At 41.8% G+C, this 16,426-nt stretch overlaps 2 protein-coding genes across 2 annotated transcripts in view; one reads left to right on the forward strand and one right to left on the reverse strand.

Moving 5' to 3' along the window:
* The window catches only part of LOC310777187 (beta-galactosidase-1-like protein 2), a 34,109-nt gene extending 27,076 nt beyond the window's left edge, over positions 1-7,033 (reverse strand). Inside the window, exons 1-9 of the mRNA XM_083637460.1 lie at positions 6,708-7,033; positions 6,043-6,231; positions 5,648-5,716; positions 5,072-5,167; positions 3,886-3,994; positions 2,987-3,079; positions 2,649-2,730; positions 645-709; positions 68-152 (exon numbers count right to left, since the gene is read on the reverse strand). Coding sequence (XP_083493586.1) covers positions 68-152; positions 645-709; positions 2,649-2,730; positions 2,987-3,079; positions 3,886-3,994; positions 5,072-5,167; positions 5,648-5,716; positions 6,043-6,231; positions 6,708-6,796 — 877 coding nt within the window. The 5' untranslated portion in view covers positions 6,797-7,033. The remainder of the gene's footprint in view (positions 1-67; positions 153-644; positions 710-2,648; positions 2,731-2,986; positions 3,080-3,885; positions 3,995-5,071; positions 5,168-5,647; positions 5,717-6,042; positions 6,232-6,707) is intronic.
* Positions 7,034-9,272: 2,239 nt separating this feature from the next.
* Positions 9,273-16,215, forward strand: LOC310776229 (beta-galactosidase-1-like protein 2; the record flags this gene model as incomplete). The annotated part of the gene is made up of 18 exons (XM_083636427.1): positions 9,273-9,445; positions 9,773-9,841; positions 9,934-10,029; positions 10,110-10,218; positions 10,364-10,456; positions 10,733-10,814; positions 11,241-11,305; positions 11,787-11,871; positions 12,463-12,600; positions 12,823-12,903; positions 13,116-13,222; positions 13,485-13,631; positions 14,213-14,284; positions 14,550-14,628; positions 15,121-15,214; positions 15,312-15,423; positions 15,882-15,998; positions 16,105-16,215. The coding sequence occupies exons 1-18, from the start codon at positions 9,282-9,284 to the stop codon at positions 16,213-16,215; spliced, it is 1,821 nt and encodes a 606-aa protein (XP_083492553.1). The 5' UTR covers positions 9,273-9,281.
* Positions 16,216-16,426: the final 211 nt, after the last annotated feature.

The following is a 16,426-nucleotide window of genomic DNA, read 5'->3' on the forward strand; positions in this document are numbered from 1 at the left end:
GTCAGTACTGAAACAAACAGAATCTGTCTTGATCAGTCGGTACTGAAACAAAATAGCCATGTCTTACCCTCGGGAGAGAAAACGTGGTGAAGGCCGCCCCAGAGGTCGAACCAGCCGGACCAGTACTCCATCACCATCTTGGGCTTCTGAGGCTAGGAGAGGAGAAAGGACTGAGTTGGTGTTCCAACGCTTTTGGCAAGAAACACAGAGTCACTTCAGCTGAGAGAACGTGTCTGTGTGACCTTCTACGGTAGTTACTTTCAATGACTACACTTCAGTTCATCTCATCTTTCCTAAGTGAAGTCATTTTAATAAATAGGCAATCTCAACCTGGATGTACCCGGTCTTTGTAAAGAACAGCCTCCTAATAACATGTATATCAGTGGAGAGGGTGATGCATGATGCTTTGATTGGGTCAGATAGGATCATAATCCCCAGTAATGAGTTCTCCTAAATCAACTTGCTGCATGCTTTGTTTATTAAATAGCTTGAGACAACACTTGAACAGTTGCCTAGATTTAACAACGATGATAAATGAGCCAACCGCTTAGGCAGTGGCAGACAAATAATAAGGCCCGTCCAGACCTGGTATTAGCATGCCCCTTGGGGTGATCTGATCACAAGTGGACAGCTCTAAGACTCACTTGTATTCCATCCAGATACTTGATGCCATCCGGGTTCAATTTCTGAAAGTTGATGGTTTCTAGTGCTGGAGACAGGAGGAGGCAGTATGTTATGTATTATACACCAACAAAGAGGCGGTGCATCCGTTCACCTTTAAGACCTACACAGTTTTAGTCATCAGTATCCTGTTTTTAAATCTCCTCCTCCCTCTTCTCTTACATCCATCTCTACTCTGCTGTGGTTTTCAGCGGAGAAGGAAAATCCGGAAGTACTGCTACTCTAAAAAAAAACAAAAAAAACATCCCTTACAGATTCTTTGTGGGTCAGATAGCACTTTAGGAACCATCACTATTTGAAGAACCACTCAGACCACAAAACGGTGCTCCGCTTCTATTTAAAGAACCATGTAGTGCCTGGTATTCCCATATCCAACCAAATCATTCTTCAATTGAAATCCAACATAAATGCAACTTTCAACAGTGTTAGGAAACGGTCTACAGTTAGGTTCTGCTCTAGCCTGATATTCAGACTGAATTGTCAACTCGTAACACTCGTAACCATAACTGTGGAGTGGGCGTGGCTTCGAAGGTCTGGAGCCAAGCTAGTTCTGCTCAGGAATCAACCAATGAGGCATTGATGAACTCAAACTGTTGAGTGAGTCTCCACCTCGATGACAATATAACGTGCAAATCAGAGTAAAGAAACATGTTCAGTTCATTAAAGTCGAACTGAACCTGTTCGTCACGTGCATAATGAGTCCGTTTCAGACTGAAAACATAGTTTGTCTAAGATGACAGGTTGAGAGGCGGGTCATAGTATCATGTTGATGATTTTATTTGACAATTCTGGGGACTGGATTGGGCTTTGGCCAATCCTGGCGTGTTCCGAAAACAGTGTGTTGTGGTGCTCCCCTCGGGAAGAGCCTTTTGACGGGAGGAGTGGAGCTCAGCGAGCCACAGGCAGCCAGCTGCCTTCGTGTTGCCGAGCGGAGAGTGCAGCACGTCGGCCTGGAATCTCCGAAGTGCGACCCCTGACAACCAAGCTCTCGGATGCGCGCGCCATTATCGCTGCTGTAACGATACGATATCCCTGGAATGCGCGTTTTAACGAGCCAGTTACATTTCTTTGCATTCTTATAGATTATAGTTTTTGTTTTTTGTTCATGTTTCTAACAATTGGCCAAGTTAGTAGTTAGTTTATGGGATAGGAATTCTGCCAGATGACAGGCACTAGGCGCCATTTTCGACTTCATTTGGAAGAGAAAATTATCCTGAAATGAAGATTTGATTGACAGCTGCATGTCGTGATATGATTGGTTGAAATGGGGTAGAAATTTGATAGTACTAGGTAACGTCAGCAAACTGTACATTACTGTTATCAATGAAATCTTGAAAAATGAACTTTTGATGTGAAAAAGTGTGAAAAACTAAAGAAATTAGATTGTTGTGATTTTGTTTGCATACATTATTAAATAGGTGCACTGCATACCCAGGTATTTGAACTAAAAGAAAAGAAAAATCATTTTTGGGTTCAGCTCGACTTTAAGAAAGTCGTTAAGAGATGAGCCAGAATAATGATTTTTGAGAATGACGGCGATGCATGCTTTGCTATGATTATGAGCAGCATCCATAATCACAGTAATGAGCATCCTCACCGTTATTATTGCTTTTATACAATGATTACCAAAGTACATGCATGATCTGAGTTGGTAGCAGTCTAAAGTTAAGCATGGCTGCTTTGTGTGGATTCTCAGCAGGGTTTGAACATAATCATCTACATAGATTTGTAGGTTATGTACCCGTTTTATAAAGGTTTAATGTAGAAATATTTGAGTATGGTCCCCTAAAACAGTTTTATTTTGTCTGTCTGTCTGTCTGTCTGTCTGTCTGTCTGTCTGTCTGTCTGTCTGTCTGTCTGTCTGTCTGTCTGTCTGTCTGCCTGCCTGTCTGCCTGTCTGTCTGTCTGTCTGTCTGTCTGTCTGTCTGTCTGCCTGTCTGCCTACCTGCCTGCCAGTCAGACATTACCTCCTTGCACTCCTCCAAGCTTTAGTCCTTGCTGGTTGTCTGAGGTCAGCAGCAGCTCTGTGATGCCACGAGACAATAATGCCTGGAGAGGAAGGGAATTATGAAGGCAACCAAACTAAACAGCCGATGTTCTTGTAATTGCTGACATTTGAAGGCTCTGGTAAAGCAAAAGAGAGTGAGTGAGGGAAGGATATAATTGAGACCAAAGAAAGTGCATCTACTCGCTTACTTTCATGAGCATAGGGTGTATCTACAGTACGTATATCTGTGTACATGTGCATATTATGTGTTTGAGCAACCCAATCACTCTTAAAATCATGTACAGTTATGAGTCTTACCTGCTTGATGAAAGGCATGTATTGGGTGTCTTTCGCATAGGAGCCATATTCATTCTCCACTTGAACTGCGATGACCGGGCCACCATTGGAGTACTACATATCAATTAGTCAATTAATAAAGCATCGTGTATATTAGTGCAATGGCACTTTACCAATGTATCCTCAATACAGCAGAATTTTAAAGACACCATGAAATGGAAACAAGTGCTTATTTACTGTAATAATGATGCATGGCTCAGATAAAAACGGTAAATAGGAGAGAGTATACAGGTTGAACAGTCAAAGTGTGTGTCGTGCATTGTAATTAGTGACAATCAGTGTTGCCAACTTAGCGCCTTTGTCGCTATATTTAGCTACTTTTCAGACTGCCCCCTAGCGAGTTTATTCCCAAAATTCGCCTAGCGACAAATCTGCCGACTTTTTCTGACCAGGGGAAGCAATGTATCGTAAATGTGTTGAATTGAACGGATTTCGCCTTTTAATTGGTGCGGCTGCTGCCGGGTTTTCTCTCTCTCTCCTCATCTCTGCCTGTCTGTCTGACACACACAGCGCTTCAGTGCAGCCCCTCCTCTCCTCCGCTGAGAGAGCAGCAGGATAGGGTTTACTTGTCATTTCTAACAGCGTATGCTGAATCTGGCCCAGGCGGGTGGAGTCAGCACTTAATATTACAACCATACAAGCAATGATTACAACGGCTACGCCGAGGCGTGTTTTTTTAAGCAGAATTTGATATGCAAATTAGCCTGTGATGTCATTTAGCGACTTTCTGAGCAGCCAATAGCGACTTTGCTTGGAAAAGAGTTGGCAACACTGGTGACAATGCTAGCCAGCAAGAGAGGCTATTACACAGAATTTGGAGTTGGTGACACAAAAAATATGAAGAAGCAATTAAATACTACCTGATGTGGAACAACTCTTGCAATGAGTTGATCGAAGAAGGAGTCGACTGCATCAGTGAACCCCGGGTAGGTCGTTCTCATCTTCATGTTTTTATCACGCAGCAGCCAACTGGAGAAAAAAAATCACAAGAAAACCATTAAATGTCATATATTTGTGTAAGACATCCTACAATTTCCTCAATGTGCCGTACTGTGAGTGTGAACTCTTAGTTTATCAGCTCGGCACTATCAAAGATAATGGCATTAACAAGAGCATGACTATCATAATATGTGGTGCACTGGAAGTCACACTTTCTGCCACTGTTTTGACGATTATCAAATACAATCAAATATTAACCTAGGCAAAACCACTCCAAAAATAACTACTTCCAGATATTTTCCCTCCAACATCTACTCATTTATCTGCCTTCATCTATTTTGATTACAGAACTAAATGAATGGGTAACTGTATCCTTTTAGGAAGATATACCTAAGAGATATTTCCCTCTAATAAATCTCTAAAAAATCTGGCGAATAATATGTGACTGCGATCTGTAAGTAATGGTAACAGTTAAAGGATGGCCCAGTGGGCAAGCTTAGACCTCCCCCCCTGCTTCATGTATTTTATCTACTGTGAAACCGTGTCAAAACGTCTTTGCACCAATCTCAGGAAGACCAATTCCTGTATATGTATTGTACTTGGGGATAAAACTGATTGTGATTCTAGCAGAGGTGAAACAGGTGAAACAGAACACCGATGCCGTACGCTTCAAATAAAACACCTAACTGAGTTCTGAATACATTTCAAGTTTCTCCCTAGAATACTTTGGATTTAGCTTGCAGCAAAGACACCTCTGACAGATCGCCTGATTCAACATCATCCATTTCTTTCTTTAGAGGAATTTGGGGGTTTAGCCGAGCACCCCGACGGCTATATTCCAGCAATTTCTCAACAGTAACAATGTCCCATGATGATGTAGATATATGATTGACTGCACCGTGGCTGCTTGAAGGAGGCAACGCATGAGTCACTGAGAGACAATGCAGAAGATATGCAAAGCTAACAATTGACTGAGGCTGTGTGTGTGTGTGTGTGTGTGTGTGTGTGTGTGTGTGTGTGTGTGTGTGTGTGTGTGTGTGTGTGTGTGTGTGTGTGTGTGTGTGTGTGTGTGTGTGTGTGTGTGTGTGTGTGTGTTTTTTTTTTTACCTGGGCAGCCCCCCTAAGTCCCACTCAGCACAGATGTATGGCCCGGGACGCAGAATCACCCACAGACCTAAGCTGGCTGCTAGGCGGAGGTAGGCTCTAAGAGATGCACACAGAATATCATCAGTCAATTCATTATGAATTTGATCAATTCAATAATGTTGAGTAAAACAAGATACTGTGGCAAAAGACATAGGCCTGGCCTACCATTCATTCACAAATACTTGGGTTAAGATATTATATGAGTAGCATTTTAAGGTACAGTCTTTCACTTTTCAGAGAAAATCTGCTTCCTGCATTGGCTGGATGGGATTGATTTCTAGACCTGGCAGTTTAACAGCAAGCGACTTCTTATACAGATGAATGCCTTCATAATCAAAAGATGAAGAATAATGGCCGACACATTGACAGTGCGTAAATTAATATTTCTTTACAGAGACCTTTTATCTTCCCAGTGGCATGGCATTACTCAAGTCTGTGATGGTAGCTGAGAGCTTTGTGCAATGCAACAGTGCCACCTGCGGGAAAACAGCAGCACTCCATCTGACCCTTTAAAGTCCTCGTTCCATCATTCCTTACTCTAAATCCAGCTCATCCTGGAAGTTGAACACGCCTCTCTCAGGCTCGTGCAGGTTCCATGGCACATACCTGAAAAAATATAGTTCAATCAAATGTATTCTTTGCGCGCCCTCAACATTAAAACAATGCATTTTACTGTACGGTAAGTAGTTCATAATATTGTGACGTGTGTTTCTTGTATGGAAATCAATTATTCATCCTTTTGCATATATATTATAAAGAATGTAATCTCAAATTATTTGTGATTGCTCTGCTTGGGTTCAGATCTTGTTTCATCTGTGTATAATCCTCTCTAGTAAGCCAACTGTGTGAAGCCAGCGTAAACCAGTCCCATCTGAATTAACTATGGTACAGTCCGGTCAGTGCAGGTGTAGTGGGTCAGTGGGGGAGCCTACGTTGTGAGAGTATTGAGGCCACAGGCCCTCATCTTCAGCAGCCGGTCCTCCCAGTAGGCTCTGGGCACACGGAAGTAATGGATGGAGCCTCCCAGGATGCGGAAGGGCTCTCCCTCCAGACTGAACTGGGAGGAGTTGGCCCTCAGACCCTCCACCACATGACGCATCCTCTTGGCTTCAGGACCACGTCTGGAAGACAGACAACAGTTGGCAGCTGAAAAACACGCTGCTCAGGGTGGATAGCATGACGTCCTCCCCTTTGCCACTACTTCCCCAGTGCTATAAATACAAAGGTGTTGTTCTTTCTCAGTCAACTTGCCAGCTTTTAAATGGAGGTATTTGATACTGACAGGCAACACATAATCTGTCATCATGGCACAGAACTTTCAATGAGTCCATGAAGACACACACACACACACACACACACACACACACACACACACACACACACACACACACACACACACAGCTTATCTTCACTCCTGCTGACACAACGGCGTCGTGGTGTGTAGAATAATGGTCAATGTCCTCAAAAGGTGGAAGTTCACAGGTGGTGATTTTAAAATAGAATATCAAACCCCCCGCTGCAAACTTCACAACATGTTGCGTTACAGTGGGCGGAGCAAGTTACTTTCTCCGGGCTTATAAAAGTATTATTTGCTCACCTTGTAAACTGATAAGCAATGAGTCCGGCGATGGTCAAACATACTAGGAGCCCGTATCTTTGCTTTAGGGACAGACGAACAACAACCATCGAAGAGCTGTCTGTCTCTCTTCCCTTGTCAACAACGACACGACGGTGGAAGTTTACAGTGACAGCTGCTCCATGCGTTCCTTGTGCTCAGAAAAACGAGTTACAAAGCGCATAATATCTACGGTATCAGTGGTTTTCTTGGGAAACAAACAAACGTATTCTTCCCAAATAGCTGTAGTGGATAGGACGCCAGAAAGCGTGCGTGCGTAGTATACCATAATCTGTTTTTAGCGGAACTACCAGTAGGCTACCAGTCAAACGCCGCCATCGACTGTAATTACACCTTTGTCCACTAGGAGGCAGCAGCGGAGTCCAGCCACAAACTACACAGAGTGATACCAAAATACATAATCTGTCTCTCTCTCTCTCTGTGTGTGTGTGTGTGTGTGTGTGTGTGTGTGTGTGTGTGTGTGTGTGTGTGTGTGTGTGTGTGTGTGTGTGTGTGTGTGTGTGTGTGTGTGTGTATGTGTGTGTGTGTGTGTGTCTCTCTCTCTCTCTCTCTCTCTCTCTCTCTCTCTTCCTCTTTCTCTTTCTCTCTCTCCCTCTCTCTCTCCCTCTTTCTCTCTCTCTCCCTCTTTCTCTCGCTCCCCCCCCCCTCTCTCTCTCCCCCTTTCTCTCTCTCTCTCACTCCCCCTCTCCTCTGGGTCACAGAGAGCACTATTATTCTTGTTGTTCTGAAACAAACAATAGTTTCCCTTATCCACACAGTGTTTGAGGCCTCCCAGCACTGTCATCTCTTCAAACACTTCCTGGCAGGCTCAGCGTGACACATGGCAATTAGGCTACAGATGCTGCTGTGACAGTTTGGGACTTTCACATTAACACTTGGTAAGGTTTCTTTTATTACTTGTGTGAAGGTTGGTTGTTTTGGTGCAAGCCATGCGTTACTATAGTACAGCTTTGTATAGTCATATTACAATATGTGCTCCATTTCAAAACTGATGTATGTGTATGTTTCAGTGTAATCAACACAAATTAATATTTTTTCTGTTAATAGAAAACAGTGGCGTAGGGTAGTCATGACGGGCCCCAGTGCGAGCAATTTTGACAGGGCCCCCTAGTAGGCTACACACACCTGTTACGAAGACACACACACACACACACACACACACACACACACACACACACACACACACAAGCGATCCAGAGAGACACACACACACACACACACACACACACACACACACACACACACACACACACACACACACACACACACACACACACACACACACACACACACACACACACACACACATTAGGCATAGGCCAGTGTTGCCCAACCAGTAGATCGGGATCTACCAGTATACATCTCGGGGTGCTTACCAGTAGATCCCAATTTTCCCCCCATTTTTGGATAAAGATTGTAAAGCGATAATCATAATCAATGAACAATAAACATTAGGCCTATTTGTTAAAGTATATTTAAATTGTCCGTTTGCAATATACATGCACAGACTAACTGGTTGAATGCAAGACACTGACACAACAAGTTGCTCAGGGTAAGCACCCTGAGATCTCAGTAGATCCCGATCTACTGGTTGGGCATCACTGTGACATAGAGCAAGCTATCAGAACCACAGACAGCGCTCTGACACCTGCTAAAAGACAGTCAAAGTATTTAAGCAGCACCTGAGAGCAGATGAGCTTTTCACTGTGGTTCTGAAATGACTGATAACTTTAACATGTTTAATGTTGATGAATCTTAAAGGAACACTCCGCCCATTTTCAACCAGCTTTGTATCATTAGAACATCAGTAGTATATCAGAAAACTGTAAACGGTTTTGAAGTCTGTCATTTAATTTGACAGTTATTGAGTGTTAAAGTGTGGACCAGTGACATCACTGGTCCACATTAACTCAAATGAATAACTCATTAACTCAAATCAACTCTCAATAACTGTCAAACTATTCATCATTCATCTAGTTTGACAGTTATTGAGAGTTGATTTGAGTTAATGAGTTATTAACTTGAGTTAGTGTGGACCAGTGATGTCACTGGTCCACACTTTAACACTCAATAACTGTCAAATTAAATGACAGACTTCAAAACCGTTTACAGTTTTCTGATCTACTACTGATGTTCTAATGATACAAAGCTGGTTGAAAATGGGCGGAGTGTTCCTTTAAGTGTATGTTGAATAAGCATGTTATTCTGTTATAGATTGCTACTGAATATTACAACAAGAAAGACATGACAGACATGGCTTTGCCTTTCGAGGGCATATATTGCATAGCAAATGGAACCACTTACCAAATAACACACAATCTAATGTGTGTTATTTGAACACAGGCATATTTCTGGGGTGACAATTTGAATTATTTGCAAGGGCCCGTTCTCTGCCCAGGACGTTGTTGGAGAGCCTGCTCTCTCCACGGGCCCCAGTGCAACCGCGCTGGCTGCACTGTGTATATTTACGACCCGATAGCAAACTATTCACTGGCTAGTTGTTTGTCTTCCAGACGTGGTCCTGAAGCGAGGAGGATGAGTCGTGTGGAGGGTCTGAGGGCCAACTCCTCCCAGTTCAGTCTGGAGGGAGAGCCCTTCCGCATCCTGGGAGGCTCCATCCATTACTTCCGTGTGCCCAGAGCTTACTGGGAGGACCGGCTGCTGAAGATGAGGGCCTGTGGCCTCAATACTCTCACAACGTAGGCTCCCCCACTGACCCACACTACACCTGCACTCACCGGACTGTTCACTGGAAATATTCATCATAGCCTATTATTATTTTACTGGATAAGTTCACACGTGATCAGATGAAATCAAATGTATTTGCATAAAGCGCTTTAAAGTGCTTTACAAGGCAACCCCCCCAAAACATTTTTTTAGAAGAACTAGACAGATAAACCCGTCTTTATTTGCAAAAAAAAAAAATCTATGTAAAAACAAGAGAGAGTGAACAAATTACAATCTTATGAAGCACATAACCGCATTGCTTTGAGAACGAAGAATGTCTTTGTTGCTCCCTCTTTCAGATATGTACCATGGAACCTGCATGAGGCTGAGAGAGGAGTGTTCAACTTCCAAGATCAGCTGGACCTTAAGTAAAAGTCTACTCCCTTGTGGAATCTCTAAATATAACAAAAACGACATGCACAAGGATGACATACATGCATAAAGTGTCTGTCTTTCTCAGGGCCTACATCAGTTTAGCAGCAGAGTTGGGTCTCTGGGTGATTCTGCGTCCTGGACCTTACATCTGTGCTGAGTGGGATTTCGGGGGGTTGCCAAGGTAACATGTCCATATGACTTTACAACATTGCCATATAGCAGCAGCATGCCACTCAACTTATTCCCCCATGCTCATTTCAGCTGGCTGTTACAAGATAAACACATGCAGTTGAGGACAACGTATCCTGGCTTTGTAGATGCTGTTAACTTGTACTTTGACAAGATTGTGTCACTTGTCAAACCTCTGATGGTGAGTTCGTGTTGCCTCTAATGGCCATTCTAAGTAAATGTTTTGTCCAAACAGCTTTCAATGATATGTCAAAAATAACAGGGGGGGTATTCAATCAATAGTCAAGCGTGCATCAATGTTTTTTTCTTTGTTTTCTTTATTGAAGTTTGAAGAAGGAGGTCCGATCATTGCTGTTCAAGTTGAGAACGAGTACGGATCGTATGCCAAGGATGAGAAATACATGCCATTCATACAAAACGTGAGCTTCTTTATATTCCTATGATGTTGTCTTGACATGAAACAATTAGGTCAGTAATCCATTTGAGTGCTGTCTATTTAAAAGCTTTCCTACTTACTAAACTTTGAATAGAATGTTCTAAATGTGTGATTTTGTCTAACTTGACATACTGCACACTTGATCAAGACTCAGTGAACCTCTCTCTCTCCTCCCCTCTTTCTCTCTCCCTCCCTCTCTCTCCCTCTCTCTCCCTCCCTCTCTCTCTCTCTCTCCCTGTCTCCCTCCCTCTCTCTGCAGTGTCTCCGGTCCAGAGGGATCAATGAGCTCCTGCTGACTTCAGACAACTGGGAAGGCTTGAGATGTGGGGGAGTAGAGGGAGGTAATGAAGCCGTGGAAAAACATAACTTGTGTATTTAATTATATTTTCCCTCCAAATACATATATCGTTGAGGATTGAATTGTTTATATATTATTTATATAGTTTTATTATTATTATTATTATTATTATTATTATTATTATTATTATTATTATTATTATTATTATTATTATTATTATTATTATTATTATTATCATCATTATTATTATTAAGCAATTCATTTAAAGCAATTGTTACTTCTTAAGGTGTATTTTGTTTTGGATTGAAACCCTTCCTATATCTCTGATGAATCTCTATTTTGCTTGTTTACTGCATCTCTTCACAATCTCATCTCACTTGAATCTATAGCATTTGCTGTCCATTATGTACAGTATACTGCATTTGGCATTCGTCAACATTGTTTCTCATTTAAATGTTCCTTGTTTTAGTTCTAAAAACAGTAAACCTTCAGAGACTGTCCTTTGGAGCCATACAGTACTTAGCTGACATGCAGGTAGGTCCCATTTATTTATTTGGCTCTTTGTTACACCCCATTTACACCTGTTTTTTAAATGTGACCTGTATCCAGATGTGTAATCTGGATATTGGCCGCATTTAAAAAAAAAAAACAGGTGTAAATGGGGTGAAAGAGATCTGAACACAATGTGAGCCAGACTACCTCCAGATGTGGTCAGGATGATCTGATCACATCATGATCACAATGCATTTACACCTTGCATTAGCATGCATTTTTCCACATCCAGATAACATCCAGATAACTTATCTGGATACAGGTCACATTTAAAAGCCAGGTGTAAATTGATGCCTGCAATGTTGAAATTCTAAGAATTTCTTTGATACTTTTGCATACAATGTCAGTATTCAGTAATGTAATGTTGTGCATCTTATTACAGCCTTGTTACGGTGCTTTACTGAGCAAATGATAGTAGCTAGTAAAATTGTGTGTACGTAGCGCTTTGTTGTGTTTCGTCTAGCCTCAGAAACCTCTCATGGTGATGGAGTATTGGTCTGGATGGTTTGACGTCTGGGGAGAGCATCACCATGTTTTCCAAGCTGAGGGTATGGACACACCGGAACCTTTTCAACGTTCATGTTTCCAGATAACATTTTTTGCTGAGGTCATTTCCGGCATCGCCCTGCATCACATGACATTACATTCATACAGTTAGAGGCATATTCACACATGGGAGATTCTCAGAGACCAACAGGAAAACTGTGATTGTCCTGTATGGATCAATATGATCATTCATTTCCTTTCAGTGGAATGGTTTTGTGATGGTATTGTGATAGTGTGATCAATTATGTTGTCTAAATTGATAAGTACATTTTATTTAACAACTGACAGAATGAGATAGGAAACATTTGAAGAAATATTACTTCAAATTTGCACTGCAGTGTGACATTGCATACAGATCAGTGTGAACATCAATTTGATCATTTAACATGTGATTTTGCACACATAAACCATATCGTGATATATATTGATATTGATAGTAGTGAGTGTATGAATTAAATCTTATCTAACCTTTAGGCTCCAACTGCCACAACTGCAAATTCCTTTACTCGCTATATCGTTATCATTCACTATATTATGCATTACTTATTACTCGCTGTACCATATATCTTATGTACCCGTCGGTCCCCTGACAGACATGCTAGCTGTAGTATCGGAGATCCTGGAGCGAGGCGTTTCCATCAACCTCTACATGTTCCACGGTGGAACCAGCTTTGGCTTTATGAATGGAGCTATGGACTTTGGCACCTACAAGCCGCAGGTCACCAGTTATGGTGGGTAGGAATCACCTTTTGACACAATGGTGGAAATAAGTCTCAGATGTTACTGTGATATAAGATAAGATAAGATATTTTTATGCATTTATGTAGTTTAAATAGTTTTCAGATGAATGGGAATATCTCGTATCTCATCCCTTTCCCCCATAATTTTTTTTTTAAACAGGTCTATATGAATTTTCAAGTCCCCTGCCCTGTTAAATACATGTTTATTTGCAGATTATGATGCTCCATTATCAGAAGCTGGGGACTACACTACAAAATATCAGCTCTTGAGGAATTTATTCAGCCAATACCACGGTAAGGACTCTTAAGCATCCGTGTGCACTGATTTCTAACAGTGATTTTAGGGAAAGAACCAGCAATACATAGAAATCCATTGAATCAATTAGCCGGAACATTAATTAAACAATTGTGTCTGTAAGCATTGTCTTAAAAATGTGTGTAATGCTGAAGCAGTAGTAGCCTATACTTAATATTAAATTCACGCTCTTCTCCCCCTTGTGCTACAGCTGAGCCCCTCCCTGAAGTGCCCTCTCCTCAGGAGAGGAGAGCCTACCAGCCTGTTGTCACCCAGCAGCACCTGTCACTGTGGGACAGCCTGCACTTCACTGACAAGGTGAGCTGCAGACAGACAGACAGAGCGCCTGTCTTCTGTCACGCTTTATTTTAGAATCCAAGCTATCGAAAATCCCAAATAGCTTTGGACAGACAGAACATCTTTCTGAGTCTGCTCCTGAGTCTCAGACCCTAAGGACAATCTTGTGCAATTTTTGTGCAACTGGCCCCTGCCCCCTGGTGTTTACGGTGTGATTCTGCAAGATCCAGGTAGCCTACCTCATGTGATATTAACCGACATGAGTATTTGACTGCTCATCCAGCCGTATAGGTCAGAGAGGCCAGTGAACATGGAGAACCTCCCAGTCAACAACAACAGTGGCCAGTCATATGGGTACACGCTGTATGAGATGACCATCACCAGAGGAGGAACGCTCAGCTCTAAGAATAACATCAGAGACAGAGCGCTGGTGAGGACATAGCATACAACAGACAGTATACACTGGGGATGGGACGATATATCAAAAATGCAATATATCATAACACAAAATGTAACAATACATATCGTGAGGCGGAAAAATTAATGGAGATATTAGCTACATTTTATCCTGCTGTACCAATCACAAATCAGATGGCTTGGCACTTCAATGAAGTTATTTGAACTTTATAATGACATTTCTACATTGTTTACATTCTGGCAAGCTAATGCCATCACTAGCTAGAAATAAACATAGTTCTGCACAGTCATGCATTGTTGTCATTTAACTTTGAATCAAACTTTTTAAATTATTATATCTTATAGTGGTTGTAATGAATCGTGAACCTCATATCGTGTCAAGATAAACATAAATTCTAGTTGAATTAAAATTTACATAAGAATCAATGCTCACAGGTTTAAGGACATTTAGGTAGACACAAAAGCTTCTTCTCCGCCTCCCACGGCTACATTATGTGTTACTGAAAAAGCCGAGCACATAATATATTAGCAACAACTGTGGTCATACATGTGGTCCTCACATGATAATTTGAGGTTTTACTAACTGTTCTCTAGGTTTTCCTGGACCGACAATCTGTTGGCAGTTTGGACTACAAGACTCAGGAGCTAACACTGCCTGATGGAACGGTACTATGCTTCTCACTATAGATTGCACTATTTTAATCATGATTTATTAGACAAACTAAATTTGTCTTCAAATGCTTATTGTTTAATTAGCACACAGTAGCTGCCGCCTTGTTTGACAGCTAATCCAATTAAACAATCAACAATAATAAAGAATAAAGGAAAACAATTGTTGGATTGTTGGATTGTCTTAAAGTGATCATAGATGTTTTACTGCATAACACCTTTCCAATGACACTGTCATGATTTATGTATTTGAATGCTGAAGGGAGAACGAACTCTGAGTTTCCTGGTGGAGAACTGTGGCAGAGTCAATTATGGGAAAGCCCTGGATGAGCAGCGCAAAGGTATTCTGCCTTGAAACATTAGTCTCATGCGCTCTGTAATGCGTTTTATTGCTGTTACACCTTTCAGTGCTCTCAAATGTAAGACTCTCACTTATGTAAAACATCCTTTGCGTTGATAAGGCGTATTTCTAATATTATTCATAACTTCAAACAGGCTTCCAGACCGGAGTTAATTAAATCATCCTTAGTGTTCACGTTAACCTGCTTTACACATCAGGAGAGGAGAGTTTACTGCATCAGAGCCGTTCAGATAAAAACGGTTGAGTTCTCAGTCACAAAAACATCTACTCAGTTGACTCAGACACTTGAGCAAGTCAAATAACTCTGACGTTGTATATTGACACTGTATTTGTTCTGTGGCACACCCCACTCATCTAGTACCCATGTTGGGCAGAACAAACCATCAAACAAGGATCTAAGGATGTAAGCTGTTTGATCCAGACTGCTATGTCTGCACTGTATTGCTTTTCTGTTTTCTCTGTTGTGTTACAGGTGTTGTGGGAGACATTCTGTTGAATCATGCCCCTCTGAGAGGCTTTACCATCTACTGTTTAGATATGAAGCCAGGCTTTATAAAGAGGTTAGTGTGATGTTCATTTCTACTGTTTAGACACGAACGTGAATATGTCTTGTCTCAGATTGAGACTGATTTTAGACATGAACATGAACATGTCTTGTATCAGATTGAGTTCAGGCCAGTGGAAGTCCGGCTCACAGCAGCCCCCCCTACCAGGGTTCTTCCAGGCCAGACTGTATGTGGATGACCCTCCAAGAGACACCTTCATCAGACTGCCTGTGAGTACGACAGCCACAGATCTTGAACTGGGTTGTCTGCTGGGAACCACAGGACCCCCCCCCCCCTATACGGAGTCTGGTTCTAATATTTCAAATATAATAAACTATCATTTTTAAATCAAAGTGTGTTGAATAAAAGCACATTTTATAATGCAGCATATTATAATATTTTTTATGTTAAATTTCTATATCTCTTTTGCTTCTCGCTGTAAAATTACCAGAACATTTGAGATGTTTTTCCTCACCTTCTGATACCTTAAGCTTAACATCAGCACTTCAGAAAAATTGCATTATTAAAGTTTTTTTTTCCCATATAGGCCTATCATTATTTTTTTCAAAACCAAGCCCTTCTCTCTGCAGAGCTGTCATCGGTTCACTGGTACTCCAAATCAAAGATTACGAGAGTTTAAAATAGACTTTCCACAGTGTCCGTGTATTCATTGATCGTCCATGCACAGGGTTGGGGTAAAGGAGTGGTCTTTGTCAACGGGCAGAACCTGGGACGCCACTGGCACATTGGTCCCCAGCAGTTCCTGTACCTCCCAGGTCCTTGGCTCAGAAGTGGAGAGAACCAGGTACAGTAACAGTAGTACTGCACTCCTTACGTTGGGAGATAATGGCTGTCTTACATGCTGGTCCACTTACTAGATGCTCTTGTTGATTTATGTTATTTTCTTTCAGATCATTGTTTTTGAGGAACAAAGAGCTGATGGGAAAATATTGTTTGCTGCAAATCCTGATCATGGGAAGACAATTGATGTTTACAAAATGCCTTTTTGCACACTGCTTTGAAAATAATGCAATGCAGTGGTGCATGCTTGTGCACGCGCGCACACACACACACACACACACACACACACACACACACACACGCACACACGCACACACGCACACACACACACACACACACACACACACACACACACACACACACCACATACACCGAGAGGGGGGAGAGAGAGGGAATGTAAGGATTAGGCATATGATTATGCTATAATTAGAG

This window comes from Poromitra crassiceps (genome assembly GCF_964638095.1).
Source record: "Poromitra crassiceps genome assembly, chromosome: 5".
In the NCBI taxonomy this organism is placed as follows: domain Eukaryota; kingdom Metazoa; phylum Chordata; class Actinopteri; order Beryciformes; family Melamphaidae; genus Poromitra; species Poromitra crassiceps.